Source organism: Micromys minutus (genome assembly GCF_963924665.1).
Source record: "Micromys minutus genome assembly, chromosome: 14".
NCBI lineage: Eukaryota > Metazoa > Chordata > Mammalia > Rodentia > Muridae > Micromys > Micromys minutus.
In genome coordinates this window covers 45,444,248-45,461,433 of record NC_137983.1, presented here as the reverse complement: position 1 = coordinate 45,461,433, position 17,186 = coordinate 45,444,248, and the positions used below count along the sequence as shown (strand labels likewise).

The 17,186-nt window shown below is 42.9% G+C and overlaps 1 protein-coding gene across 2 annotated transcripts; it reads right to left on the bottom strand.

The window, feature by feature from the left end:
• Window positions 1-1,858: 1,858 nt before the first annotated feature.
• GOLGA7 (golgin A7) lies at window positions 1,859-16,174 on the bottom strand. 2 transcript variants are annotated; one of them, XM_080928709.1, is made up of 7 exons: window positions 16,129-16,174; window positions 15,786-15,918; window positions 10,871-11,044; window positions 10,643-10,795; window positions 6,315-6,416; window positions 5,160-5,221; window positions 1,859-3,132 (listed from the first exon to the last, which is right to left on the bottom strand). In XM_080928709.1, exons 2-6 carry the CDS (start codon window positions 15,894-15,896, stop codon window positions 5,174-5,176), a joined length of 588 nt encoding a protein of 195 aa, XP_080784835.1. In that variant the 5' UTR covers window positions 15,897-15,918; window positions 16,129-16,174; the 3' UTR covers window positions 1,859-3,132; window positions 5,160-5,173. The 2 variants fall into 2 exon arrangements, with proteins under 2 accessions (XP_080784835.1, XP_080784836.1); XM_080928710.1 differs by lacking the exons at window positions 10,871-11,044; window positions 16,129-16,174 and having other exon boundaries at window positions 15,786-16,110.
• Window positions 16,175-17,186: the final 1,012 nt, after the last annotated feature.

The following is a 17,186-nucleotide window of genomic DNA, read 5'->3' as shown; positions in this document are numbered from 1 at the left end:
TGTGGACTGGGCACTTTACACAGACATACCCAAGGTGGTTTGCTGTTCAGCCCCTACAACCCTCCTCAGTCTATGTTGTCCTGGATGGCGTTGAACTCAGAGATTCGGCTGCTTCTACTGGAATTAGCCATAATACCCAACATGTAACTTGTTTCATGGAAATGTTTTCTAGACATTTCCAAAAAGCTACATATGACAGAGACCAGAGTGTAGCTCAGTACAGAGAGCCTGTTGGACACCCCCGAGGCTCAGGTGTGATTCCTTCCACTGGGGGTGGTTTTCACATACAGTTCTTTAATCGTCTGTGAAAGCAGGAACTGGATTATATAAAACTGGATGAGCGGCACATGCTAACCCTCCACTGGAAAGAGGCTGCACGTTTGTGGTCAGAGTGTTCCTTTAGGTAAGTTCCAGGCATTTGGTGGATCCAGATTAGAAGTTACCAAGACATTCTGCATAGCTTTGCTAACTTCCTGCCTAGTCTGAAATGAGGTAGGAACACACGCGTGATCAAGAACCACTAGGATCACATTACTTAGTAATTAAAACCAAATCAAACCCTGGACATGGTAGTTTGCATCTGTCCCCCAGCCCTAGCTGAGGCACAGGGCTACTTGAGTCCAGTTCAGCCATGAAGTTCGGAGCTTTTTGGCAGGGAGGGTCACGTGAGACAGGTAAGCACTAAGCTACACTCCCAGAGGTTTCAACTGAGGAACCTGAGGTACATGGAACCTAGCACAGACTAGCCATAGTCCTTACTCCCATAGCTGCAACCTGGCCCGGCACTGTTTACTGGGCAGGAGTGGGTGAGTGGGGCTGGTTGGAGGACTCCTTGCTGGAACTCAGCTGTCTTCTACCGTGTGAATCCGGGGGATCAAGCTCAGGTTCCCAGGCTTGGTGGCCAATGCCTTTACCTTGAGCCATCTTGTCAGGCCCATGAAACTCTACCTTGAGTGTCCCAGGAGTTGGGCAGTCCAGAACCTCATCTTGGCTAGGGGCAAACACTGTGTGAATTAGATATTTTCTATCTTTATACTTCTCTTTCCCTTCCTTTCTCCCTCCTTCTTTCTTCTCCTCCTCTTCTTCCTTTTTGGTTTTTCAAGACAGGGGTTCTCTGTATAGTCGTCACTTAGAACTCACTTTGTAGACCAGACTGACTTCGAACTCAAAAGTCCACCTCCACCGCCTCCCAATTACTGTGATTAAAGGCATACGCTGCCACTACTGTTACATTGGAGAGTACATAGACCTAGGACTATTTAGTTCAAGAGAAAGATGCTGAAAATCTACTATGAGAAATAGGCTCACAGTAAAATGTCAGAATACACAGCACTTTGTATTTAAAAAGTTGTGTGCATGCACCTGCCTAGTGTATGTGTAGGGGTCAAACTACAACTTGTGGGAGTTGGCTCTCTTCTTCCATCAAGTGGGTCTGGGGGAATGAACTGAGGGGTCAGGTGTGGTGCAAGCATGCTTCTCCGCTGAGCCACCACACCAGTCCCATTTTGTATTCTCCATAAATCTTCCTCATTTTTAAAAAGTCATCAGATTATCCGATATGGCAATTCTAATGACTCTTTCCTAATGAAAAGGATGGGTAAGATGGCTAGCAGGTAGTCTCCTGCGCCTACCTTGATGATCTGTGTTCGATCCCTCATGGTGGAAGAATTGATTCTGATATCACATGCATGCCACCACGGCATGTGCACACTCACACACAACACATACTTACATAACACTCTAAATTAAAAAAAATACAAATACTTAGATATACTTTATCAGTTATTCTAATATTGTCTTCCAAGTAAAATGCCAGGCCATCCTTTATCAAATCACACCAACTAAGACACAGAGAGGGTTTACTTAAGAAAAGTTTTACTAATGTGTTAATATTTCGGCAACATTATTGCAACAAGTTTAAAAGGCAGACAGACTAGTATAGGCTTTAAAGGAACAAATGAGGGTTATACAATTAAATTATTACACAGATCTAACGGGTTCACTGAATAACAAGGCCCAGAAAGCAAATTATATCTGAAAGATCCAGTATTAGCACCTACAATATCTCTAAAAGAACTTGTAACTGCTTCGTCCATTCCTTATGCTTAACTTCTCCCAAACAAGTGCTCTCAAACTCCTTAAAGAAAGGACATAAGAAATTCCAATACAGAATACAGAGATAGAGCTGGAAAAATTAACTTCAACTTGCAAGTTACACGGAAGCCAAAACTTCCTTGAGTCAATCAAAAGATGTCTGTGCCCTGAATACTGTATGTGAGGACGCTATGAACCAGAGTTTAGAAGTGGGTACAAATTAGCAACATACAGTATTACTTCTACTAATTTTTTCTCCTAGGTTATATTTGTAACAAAACTAGGGCTAGGTGTTTAGGACGCTTGCTTATTACACTGGGGCGGAGCTGGGGCGTCTGCTGGCCGAGCGTCTGCTTGTTGTGCTTCTTATCGGTGTAATGAACAAGCAACACACACAGCAGCCTCCCAACATGTCGAGGTAATGCTCGTGAGCAGAACTGCTTTCGAAGAAATAACCTGAATTGTATTAAATACTGCCTTAATTATAACTGCAATACTAAAACAAGTGACAGATTATTCTCTCAAGGAGCTTCTGAGATTGGATAGCAGAAATCAATCATAAGGTCTGAAGCACGTCACGGCTGGTAGCTTGGGGAATCTGGGGTGGGTTAGCCAGGCCACAGGCATAGCACACCCTCAAAGCCTGTTACTAATCTGGGGGAAGAAGTGAGCTAAGACATGACTTGTGGAATTATAAAGCCACCTAGGAAACGGACCCAAGGGACAAGGAGAACCAGTGAGACTGGTGTCAGGTAAGAAAACAACTTTGCCTTGGGCTGACCAATTGCCTGTTTTTTTAAATGGCTTTGAATTTTAAAAAGTGAATTGCTTCCTTGTACTTTTTGGGAAACAAATCAAAAGATCACAGAGTCCTACACAACTGTGAGACAGGAAGTGGATGCTGAGTGACCAGCAGTCACTCCAGGTGTGGCACCGTGGCTCTGGCAGCAGAGACAAAAGAATAACGCTCTGGAGAGGAGGTAGGGACACTCTGCCATCGGCCAGTGGATAGGCGAAGGTCCCAGCTGGAGGTGGGATCTGTAAAAAGGGAAAAGTAAACACTTTAGAAAGGAATGCTTAAAAACAAAGAAAAAACTAACCCTCAAGACGCCTTACAAACGATGAGCTAGGCTGATACACAACTGTTCAGCGGATTTGTGATGATTAATCACTTAGAATGTACTATCACTCCAGTGCCAACAAATGTCAGCTACGTTTATCACCCACCAATTCACTGTGGTGGCAATTCTATCTCATCTCTCTTTTTAACCTTTATTTTATGCATCCCAGTGTTTTGCCTGCCTGCATCTGTGTCCCACCTGTATGCAATGCCTGTGGAGGCCGGGAGAGCGTTACAGCCTTGGGGACGCTCCATGTCCTCCTCAAGAGGAGCAGCCAGTCATCTCTCCAACCCCATTTCATCTCTAATATAAACAATCCTAGAGAGAACATCTGTGTCTAATACAGATGCACAATATTAGAAAAGGGCGACATAGTTTTTGTCTAAAGCTCTAACAGCCTCCCATGGTTTCTGATTTCATGCTAATTCCCCTTTCATAATACTTCAACCTACAAACACTTCGTAGACTTTTTTAAAAGGTCAAACTGAGTAAGTTCTAGTTTATAATCATCCCCAACAGTGGATCCTGGAAGTGAGCAATACAAAACTTTGAAAACTACACTGTACAGAACAAAACATTTGCATTCATGAAATTATCTACAAGTTCCAAGTGCAAAGCTTTCTCATTTCAAAATTTCAAGCTGAGTCATGACAAATGGGCTATGACATGTCACTATAAATGATATACATATTTCAGTGTATATCATAAATTTATGCAGCCATAAATGATAAACATATTCAGTGGCACGTAACAAAAACCTGGGTTCCCAGTGGCTAATGTAAGAAATAGCAGTTTGGAAACTGCACATGAGAAATGTATGGACAACTAATGCTATGTGTTAAAAATGAAGTTGTAAAGGAAATAAAACACATGGCAGTCATTATTGAGACTTCTGGCTTCAAAACTGTAGGTGACACATGAACTAGAGCTCAAACACTACAGTTTGTAATGTTGAGAGATTGATCAGATCCAATAAATGAAAGGAGACAAACGGGTTCTCAAGAAAGGCACTGAAGAGAAGGGATTAACATCAGGACATACGACCTGTCCTTTCTGTATATTCTGCTGCAATCACTGAGGACAAATGGCATACAAGGGGTCTTGAGCTCATCCAATACTTATTAGCAGTGTGACCTTGACCTCTGTCTAGCTGTATCTCAGTTTGCTCATCTGTGAAGTAGAGGCCTTGTGAGATTCATGAACCACTGTTAGTACAACATCCAGCCGAGGAGGAGCCCAGAAGTGGTTGCTAGCTTTGTTGTCCTAGAAGATGTGTGTGTTGTATACATTCTGTCTTCTGCTGCCTGTCAATCAGTACCAGAAGTACCCATGAAGTGCAGCAGAATGTGTAACTGAAATGGATGGGAGCAGGAAGTACCATTTCTGTCCTTTAAGAGCTGGACAAACACAGGCTTAGACTCGGCAGCATCTGACTACAGGTCTTTATCACCAGTAACTAATTTGTTTCTATTTATTAAAGAATATTAACATTCTAGCCAAAGGAGTGAAATCCATGTTGTACCCTCCAGGTAAAGTTCCTGCCAAAGGCTCTGAAGTTACTCTCCCTCTTGAAATGTCCCTGGGCTTCCTTAAAAATAAGGCATAAAGACAAAAATCTCTGGGCTGGTTCAGATATATGTAATACCAAACATTTAAGAGGCTAGGACACATCTAAAGTATTAAAGCAAAAGCCAAATTAACTCCTCTCTAAGTATCAAAAAACAACCAGCTTGAGGATAACAGAGGGGGAACTAAAAACTAAAGTGTCTAACCAAGTAGATTTGAGCTACATACACATTTAAATACAAAGTGAACCGTAATTAGCTTAAGTTCACAATCAACAGAACACCCTACATGACTTACCCTGTTACTTACCAGCAGGGGAAGAAGTCAGGCATAACTAAGGTTTTATAACTGTAATAGAACACACAGTTTCATATTCACCTTTATTCTATGCTTTATCTTCCACTGCTCACGCCTCTGTCTTCATAGATGGTGATTTCAATCTGAGCAGCATGGCCGCTAAGAAAACACACTGGGATGTGACACATGAAGGAGACAGACGACTGCAAGGTAATATGCACAGTCTGGTTTGTGCAGATTCACCTTGTCTGCTTTGCACAGTTTAATAAATTATCTGCAATGACGACAGCAGTTACTTCTAAAACACTGCAAAGTCTTTTCTTTTCATTTGTGTATGTTGTCTGCATGGATGCACACACAGTGTGTGTGTGCAGAATTCCATCAGAGGTCAGAAGAGGGTGTCACATTCCCTGGAGTTGGGAGTTATGGCTGTGAGCTGTCATGTGGGTACTGGGAATCGAACCCGAGTCTGTAAGAGCCGCCAGTGCTAACCACTGAGCTGTCTCTCCAGCCTCTGTAAAGTATTTTGTATTTGTAACAATAGGAGATTACAACTGAGAATTCATAGAGATTGAGGGACTCAAAAATGCCCCCAGATTATATGAGAATGTTTTTGTGGAAGAGGGTTCAGGAGCCTTAAAAAACTCATTGCTGCAGAGTAAAATCAAACTGCTGAATTTATCACCCGCAAGGCCAGGATGATGTGACGAGGTTAAAAACCATTTAGTCATTACTTCACTTATTAAGTAAGTGCAGGTTTTGCAACTTTATTGACTAAACCCACTTAGTAATTTCTCAAGGCCTCCTGCCTCTAAACTATGGACAGTATGCCAGAGATAAAGAAAGAACACACTGGCACTGAACACGGACTCCACAGCCAGATGAACCTGTGGACTGCGGTTCATTTGATGACAAGTCTCACCACACATTTCAAAGGGGCCTGGTGTTCACAGTCTCTGTAGCTGAGACATATCACTCCTTCAAGCTTCATTTTTACAAGACGCCCTCAGAACCAAGAAGACAGTAACCAGAATATAAACAATTCAGAGACCTGCACAATGCAAAGTTCAGAAGGACATGGTTTAAGGACATGTTGGCAAAGGGATGTTTATGGTATATGATTCACATGAACGTTCTGAGGGCACACATAAGAAGGAGGAGAAGTTAAATTTTCTCTGGCCATCATGATTTTGTTTTTAGAAATATTTAGACCTCTGATCTGGACTAAAAAGATACAACTCGAAGTCCTCTCTCAATGGGGTCTGTTAGAAGGAGGCCTTGGGGAGCATATATCTTCTCATTCTGTTCTTGAATGTATTTGGAGACTTTCTTCAAGACCTGTCAGAAAGAAACACCACAGCTTTTAACAGATGTCATCTGAAATGTTAGTGTTAACTAGATCTCAAAATATTCAGACAGTGAGTTGGCTTTCAATGCAAGTCATATTGATTTCTGTAAGGCAAAGAAGTCTGGGTTATCTGGCTGTTATGAGCTGTACACAAGATACAGTGCAAATGCACACACATGCATCGAGAAGCAACCCTTTTCCCCTCACCTCTGTCTCAGTTGCAGGACTAAGTCACTCACACACACACTTTCCTGTTACTACAAATACACTGCCATCAGTTAAGATGGCCTCTTCTAATGAGGCTTGCTCTCGGTCTTCCTGCTTAAGAACTACTTTGCCTTCTGTGTGTTTTCAGCCATTTCCCACAATGACTTGGCCTATAACAAAAGGGAGCTGTCACTCTGCTGGGAGGCTTCTTTGTAAAGCAGTCGTCAGTGCTGTGGGGTTTCTGATCACAGATGTCGTGAATCATTTCTATGTTTGCATACACTGATACTCTGTAGCTCGCTCTTATTTCCTAGACAGGAACTTCAAATTATAAATTTAGTATTAAGCTTGTAAAAGTCAAAACAAATGTAGACAAGACCCAGACAGGACACAAAGGAACTTTGAGAAACAGCCAAATCCTCAGCTTTAATAAGGGCAATTCCGAGAGAGAGAAAACATCTTAGTGGCTTTCTCTAAAGTCAAGAAGCTACATGCTCCACTTCAGGCTCAAAGTCAGCACAGCCCCATTCAGAAGGACAGTGATTTAGTCTTTAGTTACACAGTACTTCCTTAGGTTTTCACTGTGAGAAAATGATGAGGGTACAAACCTGCTCACAACACAGACAGGAAATGCAACAAAGCAGCACCGGACACTGAACGTTTGCCAAGGGACTGGAGTGCCGATACACCGGGAAATGACATAAATGAGGGAGATGTTACAACTGAGATATTTTAGTGTGAACTGTCCTAAAATATAAAACTCGTTTTCTTATTGAAGGGAAATACATAAATACGTGTTTGTGTGTCATGCTATTTAGACTCTGTCTTTGCAGATAATACAATCTCAGGTTTATTCCTTTTTAAAAAATGGTGTGGACAGATACTATTGAGAGAGCAATCTACATGGCTCTTCAGTAAATTAAAAACACTATTTCTAAAAGTGACAACTTTTTAAACCTAATCACCTGAAGCAATATGAGTATCGCTGTCTTATTTTCAGCTCTGAAGAATATAAACTGTGCCTGGTCATTATGAGCAAACCCCTCAGGCGTCACCTTCACAGTTTGTCAATAACCCTAAATTAACGAGTGGAAGGAAGGAGCCCACAGACGGGCTCAGCTCAGGACTGTCAATCATCAGTCACCAGAATGGGAAACTGGAGACCACGTCTCCCTCAGCCCCAGACCAGTAATAGCAGAGATGTGTGTGCATGGAAGGTTTAAAAATGGGTTGCTTTAAAACAGCTTTCCTCCTGTGACACAGGTCACTGGCAAGGAAATAGCATTCATTTTATTTGATTCAAGCAGTTTCTGTTTAAATTTTAGCATCATTTGTGTGCATCTGGCTATTAGTTCAGAGACAAATGGGCCATTCTCATCCTCTCTCTCTCTCCTCTTTCTCCCTCTACTACCTTCTTTTCTAAAAGGAAAATTACAAATCTTATACTGTTTTGGAGAAGGCAATACAAGTTGCTTCTGGACTTTATTCCTAGTAACAGTAAGATGTTCATATGGGCAGCCATTGCTCACTGCACCTGTCCCAAAAACTTTAAGATGACATTTTATTCATGTTTGAATTAATTTTGTATGTGTATGTGTGTATGAGTGTGTGCCCAAGCCAGGACAGATCACACCTATCAGGAGTCATTTCTCTCCAGTCACCCAGTAAAATCCAGGGCTCAACTCAGGTAATCGGCCTACACATAAGCTCTTCTATCCACTGAGCATCTCACTGGCTCTTACTTGATATCACTGTCAAACAAACCAAATGTTTAACAAAATTACCGTATTTCCAAACACCCAATACAAGCGCAACTAGTGTACTATGTACAGAATGAAACACTACCCAACTGTTCTTCCTAGGAACGTGACTCTGTAACAGGCTGTTAGAAAGAAGCTTTAAAAGTATATATGAAATGTATAAATCTGAGATGTATAGTAAAACACATTGTTGACTATGAAAAAAAAAAAAAAAAAAGAAAGACTGTATGAGCTAGGCTGAGTCTTGGCGTTTGCAGAAAACACCCAAGTGTCCTTCTAATTACAGCCCACAGGCAGAAGGGATGCATTCTAGTTGGTAAACAAAGCAGACAGTGAGGAAAACCTCTTACAAGCTCAATTGTTCTCTAATTCTAATAGCAACAAAGGAGAAACAACACCATCGTCTTTATCTTCGTTGAAGAAAAAAACAATAAATAGCATATTATTAAGCAACAAAGTGCGTAATTGTTCAAGCAAGTTTTAAAGGATTATTGATAATTTCAAGAAATTTAACCCACATGATAAAGTGTAAACATTATATTTGGTTTCCTCTTCATAGAATAAGAAATTTTAATGTTTAGAACACTGGTGTCTAAACGATTCAACCCTGCCTTTTCATAAGGAACTAGAGGACACGGGATGGGGAGACGGTTGGCTGTGCAAGCCTCGTGACCTGAGTCAGATCCCCAGAACTCATGCAGAAGCTGACGCAGAAGCAGAAGCATCTATAACCCAGAACACCTTACACACAGGAAGCTCGAGTGCCAGCTCGCTGGGAAGATAAGCAGTGAACAACAGAAAGAGAACCTGCCTCAGTGAGTCACACACTGTGGAAGACAGGAGCCTGTACCTGAGCTTGTTCTCTGAGCTCCCCCGGTGCCTTGGCATGTGTTTGTGTGCAATACAACATATAGATGCATTAAAATATTTTAAAAAATCTACTTCAAGAAAATGTTTATTAAACATTACTATATGTGAGGCAATATATTAATTCCAAGATCTATTTTATAGTTGAGAGACCTCCAAGAAATGAATGTATCTAAGATCCTGTAGCCAATTACTAATTGTCTGGTACCTAATTACTGACTCCCTCTTACAATGATCACTCCAAAGGATGTAACCCTACCATCACTGGCAGAAACGTGTTTCCTTAAGAGCACCACTGGAGCTCCATGTTGTTATCGATGGGAATTCAACTTCCCCTCCTTCTTAAAGTTAGCTCCTCCCCGAATCCTGGTTCTATTATCAGCATATCCTATGAAATCATTCCCTTCCTTCCACCCACATCGCCATGCTCCTAATCCAAGCAGTCTCAGCTTGGACTTCTGTGGAGCTCCCTAACTTGTGTCCATCCCCACACTCTTTCTTTCCCCACATACCCAAAGCCTACTTAGAACCAGTGCTGCCTGATATCTGTGCTCTGCGAGAAATCTGAGTGGCTCCTGCTATAGAGATAAAATCTACACTTCGAATCTGGCCTGTCTGTTGAAACATGTGAAGGAAGGTGTGGGAGATGGAGCTAGAAAGGCAACCGGACTTCAGCTTTAGGAGAATCCTACCTGGGGAAAGAAGGAAGTCATGACTTGGGAGTGGCAGGGAAGTAAGGCTGTGCTTTCTAAAGACAGTGGGAAGTAAACGGGAACATCGAAGAGCAAGGAAAAATGCATCAGGACAGCACGGGGCAGTCTAGGAGAAGATTGGGGAGCACTGACAGAGGCGATGGCAGACAACACCGTGACCTGGTGACAAAGGGGAACACAGGAAACTGCAGCTCTTCACAGCTGTGCTCCCTCATGGTGTCTCACAGCCAGAGGGCTACTGATCGGGACAGGGACACGGGGAGTTTGCATTCTGAACATTTAAGTTGACAACCAGCAACTCTACATCTGGTAGGCAGCTGGAAAGAGGAGAAAAACCTCAAGTTGGAGGATATGATTGAAAATGAAAATTTTGGGAAAGAAAATAAAAAGATTCTCGAAAAGCTGGAGACAAGGAGAGATACAGATTTTCTACATTAACTTCACATGTAGAGTCTGAACGCTGGCCTGTCACCCCAAGCAGACATACACATTTTGACCTGTTTCAAAAATACGTAGGGACCACTCCTATGTGCTCTGAACATTAAAGCAATAACAAAATTTGAATCACTATTATAAATGTTTCTGAAGTTTACATCAACTGTTAATACATAAAAACGCATCTTCTTTCATGATATTAAGAGATTTTTCTGAACATAAATGTAGCCATACCTTCTCATAATGAGTTTCCATGCATAAGAAGATGGTATATGCTGTTAAACAAGCCAAACAGCCTTCAAGATATGACTGGCCCCCAAGCTTTTCTGCTTCTGCATAAAGGTTATTTAGAGTTCGAACTGTTTCTTCAAACTGCTGTCTATCAATCTGTAGGGAAGAAAATATTTTAAAATAAGCTCTAGAAACAAAAATGGTCAACTCATTGCTTGCTACCAGATATACCTTGTTGTCTTGATAAAATCCAAACTCTACAAGACAATAGACAGGCATGGAAGCATACGCCGTGATTGCAGCATTCGGATGCCAAGGCAGGTGGGTCATCCCGGCTGTGGCTTGAATGGAATGGCTCTGCACAGTCATGTCTGAATGTGTGGTCACCAGCGGTGGAACTGTTTGCTAACAATCAGAAGATACTGCCTTGTTCAAGGTGTCCCTGGGGGTGGGCTTCAACGTTTCAAAAGACTCTGGCCACTCACATTAGCTTTTTTCTGTCTCAGCTGGTGCTCCTTATCTGCCTGTCTGCTGCCAGACTCTGTACCATGTTGGTCACGGAGCCCACTTACTCACCCTCTCAACTGCAAGGCCCTTAATTAATTGCTTTTTTAAATAAGTTGCCCCAGTCATGATGTCTCTTCACAGCAATAGAAAAGTAACTAAGACGTTGGTTATATAGTAAATGTGAGTTCAGCCTGGGCTCATGAGACTTTGTCCAAAAACCAAACAAACCCTAAAAGATAAGGCAAATAACTTTTGTTTTTTTAAGATTTATTTATTCTTATTTATTTATTTATTTATTTATTTATTTATTCATTCATTCATTTATTTATTAATTATAAGTACACTGTAGCTATCTTCAGACACACCAGAAGAGGGCATCAGATCTCATTACAGATGTTGTGAGCCACCATGTGGTTGCTGGGAATTGAACTCAGGACCTCTGGAAGAGCAGTCAGTGCTCTTAGCCACTGAACCATCTCTGCAGCCCGAAGACAGTTATGTTAGGCTCCTGTCTGCAAGCATAGTAGAGTATCATTAATAATGTCAGGGATTGGTGCAAACTCATTACATAGCTAAAGACAGGACGACTTAAAGGCCATGATCCTTCTGTCTTCTCCATCTTTTGAGGATTAAAGACATACACTATTGCACCTAATCCTACGTGGAGCAAGGGACAGAACCCACGGCTTCCTGCATGTTAACCAAGGACTCTAAAAACTGAGTTCTATCTCCACCCCTACTAACTTTTTACTTTCTTCTTCTAACAATGTTTTGTAGACTTCAAATTTCTTTTATCCTCAAATTTTAAATGTCAGAGTAGAGCATTTCATCTGACACCATCATTCTGACCCAGAGTATCACACATGCTAGGCAAGCATTCTACACTGAGCCGTTATCTCCAACCCAAGAAATAATTTTGAAAGTAGATAGTGTTTTATGATCCCGTCCTTGAGCTCTTAAAAGCTCTTGGGTCTGAACCAGTGGCAATCATTGCTTTGCCCTTAGTTACTAATACAAGGGCATGGTGGACAAGAACATTGTGCTCAGGGCCAGATCCCCATTTTCCTCCTACTTCAAGATATGGTCAAGACTGGTCACTGAAAGCTGGGTACAATGTTGAACGTCTTTAACTCGGCACCTGGGAGTCAGATGCAGTCGAATCTTTGTGAGTTTGAGGCCAGGCAGGTCTCCATAGAGAATTCCAGTACAGTGAGCGCTACAGAGGGAGACCCTGTCTCGAAACAGCGCACCCCCCAATACACACACATTTAAAAAAAAAGTCACTGAGGACAGAAGCCATAGTGCCCCTCCCTACCCTGAAAACAAGCAGAGTCCAGTGATGTCTAATCTAACCCTTCAGATAGCCAGTGAGCATTTAACAGCCCATCACCAACAATGTTATGATCTGATAAATTCTTTCATTGTTTACATTTTATAGACAACATAATTCAAAACAATGAGATCCAATCAGGTTTACCTTATTTCTTCCACATTAAAATTGCCTTTCTAGATCTAGAAATTGCCCTTTGGACTAGATTATTATTATCAGAGTCCTACAGTTTGCAAGATGGAGGCAAATCTAGGGTAGTTTAATAAATCTGTAGCCAGCGATTCCTTTTAAAGAATGAAGATGGAAAGGAATAAAGTTGTTTTAAAAGCATATTATAAGAAAACTGAGTTTTCAGTGCTGGAGCATTTACGTAGCAGGTACAAAGCTCTGGACGCCAGCCTTAGTGCATGCATATAGGCAGCCTGTGCGATTTTTAAAAAGTTAATATAAAAGAATGTGGGAGGGGGCATAGATGGGAGTAGTTAGGGCAAACAGCATTCCACAATTATGAGCTCCATAATGTTCTGAGCTCATGGTGCACACACAGTGGCCCCATAAGACTATGAGAGTGAAAACTCCCGCTGCCTGCTGCCATGGTGACCAGCAGCTCCGTGCGCCCCTCCCTGTTTGTGGTGATATCAGAACAAATGAACCTATGCGTCCACCTTGCAGAAATACAACATGTGCAGCCGGCACCTGGTGGCCGCAGTGGGTGCCCACTCGCTATCTGCTACACGCCAGCTACACTTCTTCTGCACTGCCCTCCCTCTGGCTCACACTCAGTACTTGGGTAAGTACAGCATTAGCATGCCAAAGAGAACAAATTCAGAGTCTTTAAAATCTGTTATGTCTAAGCGTATTAAGGTAATCAGTTCTCCAAAGGTCTCTGGATAGTAATTCAGAAACTGTACTGGAAATTTGGAGATGTGCAAAAATGGACCCAAATTAACAACAACAACAACAACAACAACAACAAAAAAAAAAAAAAAAAAAAGAAAGAAAAGAAAAAAAGAAAAAAAGAAAGAAAAAGAAAAAAGACCCAATAACACCATTTAAAATGGAAATAGGGATGGTTTTCTCAGAAGTTTGGTTATATTGAAATACACACTGCTGAAGCCTAAAGTGATCACAAATGCAATGTAAAGTCAAAGGTTATTTCTGCTGACTAGACTAAGTAGAATTTGTCTCTACCACAGTTCATTTGTATTTTCTTCTCTCAGAAGACCAAGTGTGACTAGAACATTTACATTTTGGCTAAAGCGACAACAAAAGGTTCACTTGAAGAACTCCTGAGGGCTGAGCTCACCAGCATCAAGCATCACTCAGTAACAGGCAGGGGAGTGCACTGCTTAGCTGACAACTCTGTGCTCTCAAACAGCAAGTACAGTGTAATGTGAGACATTCGTGCTAGTTTCTTTCTCTGTTACACTGACCAGTGTGATATTCCCACAGAATGCAAGCCAGGCCTGCCAGCAGAGCAGCATCCCCACCAGTGTTTCCAGGTTAGCAGAGAATAAAGTCTTTCAGCTTCTTGACACAAAGGCAAGAAAACGTGAACGTCTGAGCAACACATATACATAAAGCTTTTCCAAGTTGTTTACATAAGTGTTTAATTCAACACTAAAATAGTCAAAGGCACATGCCGTACAGTGGTCAGTACCACAGCAATTCTTTGGTTTATCAAATCAATGAAGTGCCACTTTTGGACGGCAGAATTTCACATCAGTTCCCTGGAAAGGTGTGTGTGACTCCACCTGGTTTTTAACCTACGATCATTAAGGAAAGGTTTTACCATACACAACAACAGGGTGATACCTCATGTCACACATATCTGGCTCAATAAAGAAAGAAGTCTGACTTATAAACCAACAGAGGCCTTTAAACAGCAAGTCACAAACAAGTCCATCAAAACCTGCTGTCCTATCCTTCCCCACTCTCCTTGAAACAGGAGTCTGATTACGCAGTCCATACTGGCTTACAATTCAGGATCCTCCTGCCTCTGGCCCCCAGTGCTAGATTACAAGTGTCCAGGACCACAAGCTATTTACACAGAATCTTTTCAAAGCTTGTTTGATCTTTAATTTGCAGTTCAAGAAAGGCAACTGTGCCACTAACTTGCCTACAGCCATAAATCAAATTTAAGAATAAAGTAAGGAACCCTAACCATCGGCCACTTCTGGGGAATGAAACCAGACCCACACAAGCCAGATAAGTGGCCCCACCACTGAATTATGGCTTCAGGATCCCCGCCTTTTCCAAGCTATTAACATGCAACCATTCGGCCTTGGACTCTCTAGTAGCTGGGAGTAGGCCTGACTAAATATTTAGTGCTGGGGATAGATCCCTGGACCTTCAACCTGGAAAGAACAGACTCTGTGCACTAAGTTACACACCCAAACCAACAATCTGATTTTAATGGCCGGTACACATTTCTCTAGCACAGACTCATCTCCACCCACCTAGTCCACAACCAGCATTTCTTAGCCCCACGCCCACACCATGCTTAATTACCTCAAAGTTCCTCATCCTCCTGGCTCAGTTTCTAGAAACTGACTTATGAACAGGAAACAGAATCTGAGTGATATGACTAAAGAACAAAAGAATCACACTGGGTAGAAACAAGAATACATGTAGATTTTTGGTGCTGTTAAATCTGAAGGAACGGTAAACAAATCTTTGTTTACAAGGTTACCCAAAGGACCTAAGCTCCAAGACCGTTCTGATATGCAAGGCAAACAGGAAGTTCCCAGTGATTATGACTGAGAGTGCAGGGTTGGTTCAACTACAAGTTCCTTAGTCGTTCCTGCCTCAGCCCAAGTACGTTTTTCAGGTTCCAAGAAGGCCTGTCTAGACTACCAAGGACAGCACTAATAAACCTTTTCAGTTGAACTGTATGACCGGCACAATGACCACAGATACCAGTCATGAGAATGACGATATAGGTTACCACAAGAGGTATGAGGTGGCCTGGAGTTCCAGGAATTAGCGCCTCATCAAGATGTCAATAACTGAGTGTGCGTGTATGCCTCAACAAGGTGTCAATCAATAACCCTGTCTGTGTGTGTATGGGTCCTGTTAAGGACACCCTTCGGTGGACTGCGGGGTAGCGTGCATCCTAAAGTTCTATAAGATCACTGTACTCTGAGCATTAGCCTTAGCAATCTTTTTCCAAATACTAGACCGTGCCTTCTTCGTACATCTTTTGCTTGGATCTGAAGGTCTCAAGCGCTCCAGAACTGTGTGACACTCCCTCCCGCTCCAGGGATTCTACCCTCCCCAGGGGCAGGGGCAAGGAGCCAGGCTGCGTACCCTGTTCTCCAGCTCCGCGGGGAACTTGGTCTGGAACTGGCAGCGCGTGCCACTGCTGTAGTCTCGCTGAATGAACACCTTCCCGGACACGGGCGCCTGCTGCGGCCTCATGGCGAGGACAGGACCCGCCGCTCTGCGAGTTCGGGCAAGACACGGGTCAGATTGCCGGCCTAGAGCCGGCTCTCCGGCCCGTCAGCCCTTCGGAGCCACCCACCGCCCAAAGACGCCCAAGACCTCCCCCTCGCCGATCCCCTTCACTCATGGCTGTAGCTGAGGGCCTTCAGCTACCCGAGCCCAGGACCCGCGCCCCCCCACATCCTGGTTCGGCCCTGGAAACACAAACCCGCCTCCTCGGCCCTCCAGCAGCTGTCGCACCACCGTCGTCGTCACTTACGCCCTGTCGCAAAAAAGCCTTGCCTCTCCTAAACCCATTCTGCGCCACACGTTTACACCCCGCTTCCTCCGGCCGTAAAGCGACGCCTCCGCGGCTGCGCACTGCGTTGGAGTGCGCCGTGGCTGGGACAGAAGTCTTCCTAGTGTAGGTGGAGGAAGCCTTTCCGGGCGGAAGAAGGAGATGAGGTGGATAAGATCCGTGTATCCGGGAGTTCCGGGAAAGACGCCGGGGTTGGAGACTCCGATTCCCTGTTAGTTGTGGTGAAGTGGTTTCTGATTACTGGGGTATTTTCCATCTTGACTATGCGTTCCATCTTTCATGTGGGCTATACCACCTTCCTCCACAAAAACAACTGCCACTCTCCAATTCCTTTAGACCCAGATTGTTCACCTGTATTTACAACTACAAAGCGCACTACTGGGGATGCATTTGGCCCTTGGTACCCTCTTGAGCGCGAGGGAGAAGGATAATATTTCTTTTCTGCATTCTCGTGTATCCCTCCTCCAATTCTTCTTGAGGTGTTGGCTGTTTTCATTCCAGAGACAGTTATACCCGCTTAAGTGACCAGACTGGACATATACAGTTCTCGCATCCGTCCCTGCTTTACTGACCGTGTCTTTACAAGTCAGCCAGAAAACCCTGAACCACATCTGGTGGTGATGTTCTAATACAACCTTTTAGTATCACGGGTACTTGATTAGGTAGCTTTGTTCCAATAAAGGGTGTATAGTAAACCCAGTCATTTAACGTGGACACAATTTGCTAACTTCTGTCATGTTCACGCCCTTAAACCATCAGTACACTCAAGATAGTAATCACCACCTCTAAAATCTTCCTTATTTTTTTACAATCATCCTTTTCAGCCAGTCAGCAGACCCCTTTGTCCAGCACTAACTTTTCTGTCACAGAAATAAATTTGCATTTTCTTAACTTTTACTTAAATTGAATCAGAGTTTTGGGTCTCGTTCTTATTGTATAGATTATTTTGAGATTCCTCTGTTGTGCCA

What these genes read in the sequence shown, in the direction of transcription:
- GOLGA7 (XM_080928709.1), bottom strand. Translation starts at nt 15,896, where the DNA reads ATGAGGCCGCAGCAGGCGCCCGTGTCCGGGAAGGTGTTCATTCAGCGA. An exon ending in CCGCGGAGCTGGAGAACAGG is followed by an intron (nt 11,045 to 15,785) that starts GTACGCAGCCTG and finishes TCTGATTGTTAG; the next exon opens with CAAACAGTTCCACCGCTGGT. An exon ending in TGGAAACTCATTATGAGAAG is followed by an intron (nt 6,417 to 10,642) that starts GTATGGCTACAT and finishes TCTTTCTGACAG; the next exon opens with GTCTTGAAGAAAGTCTCCAA.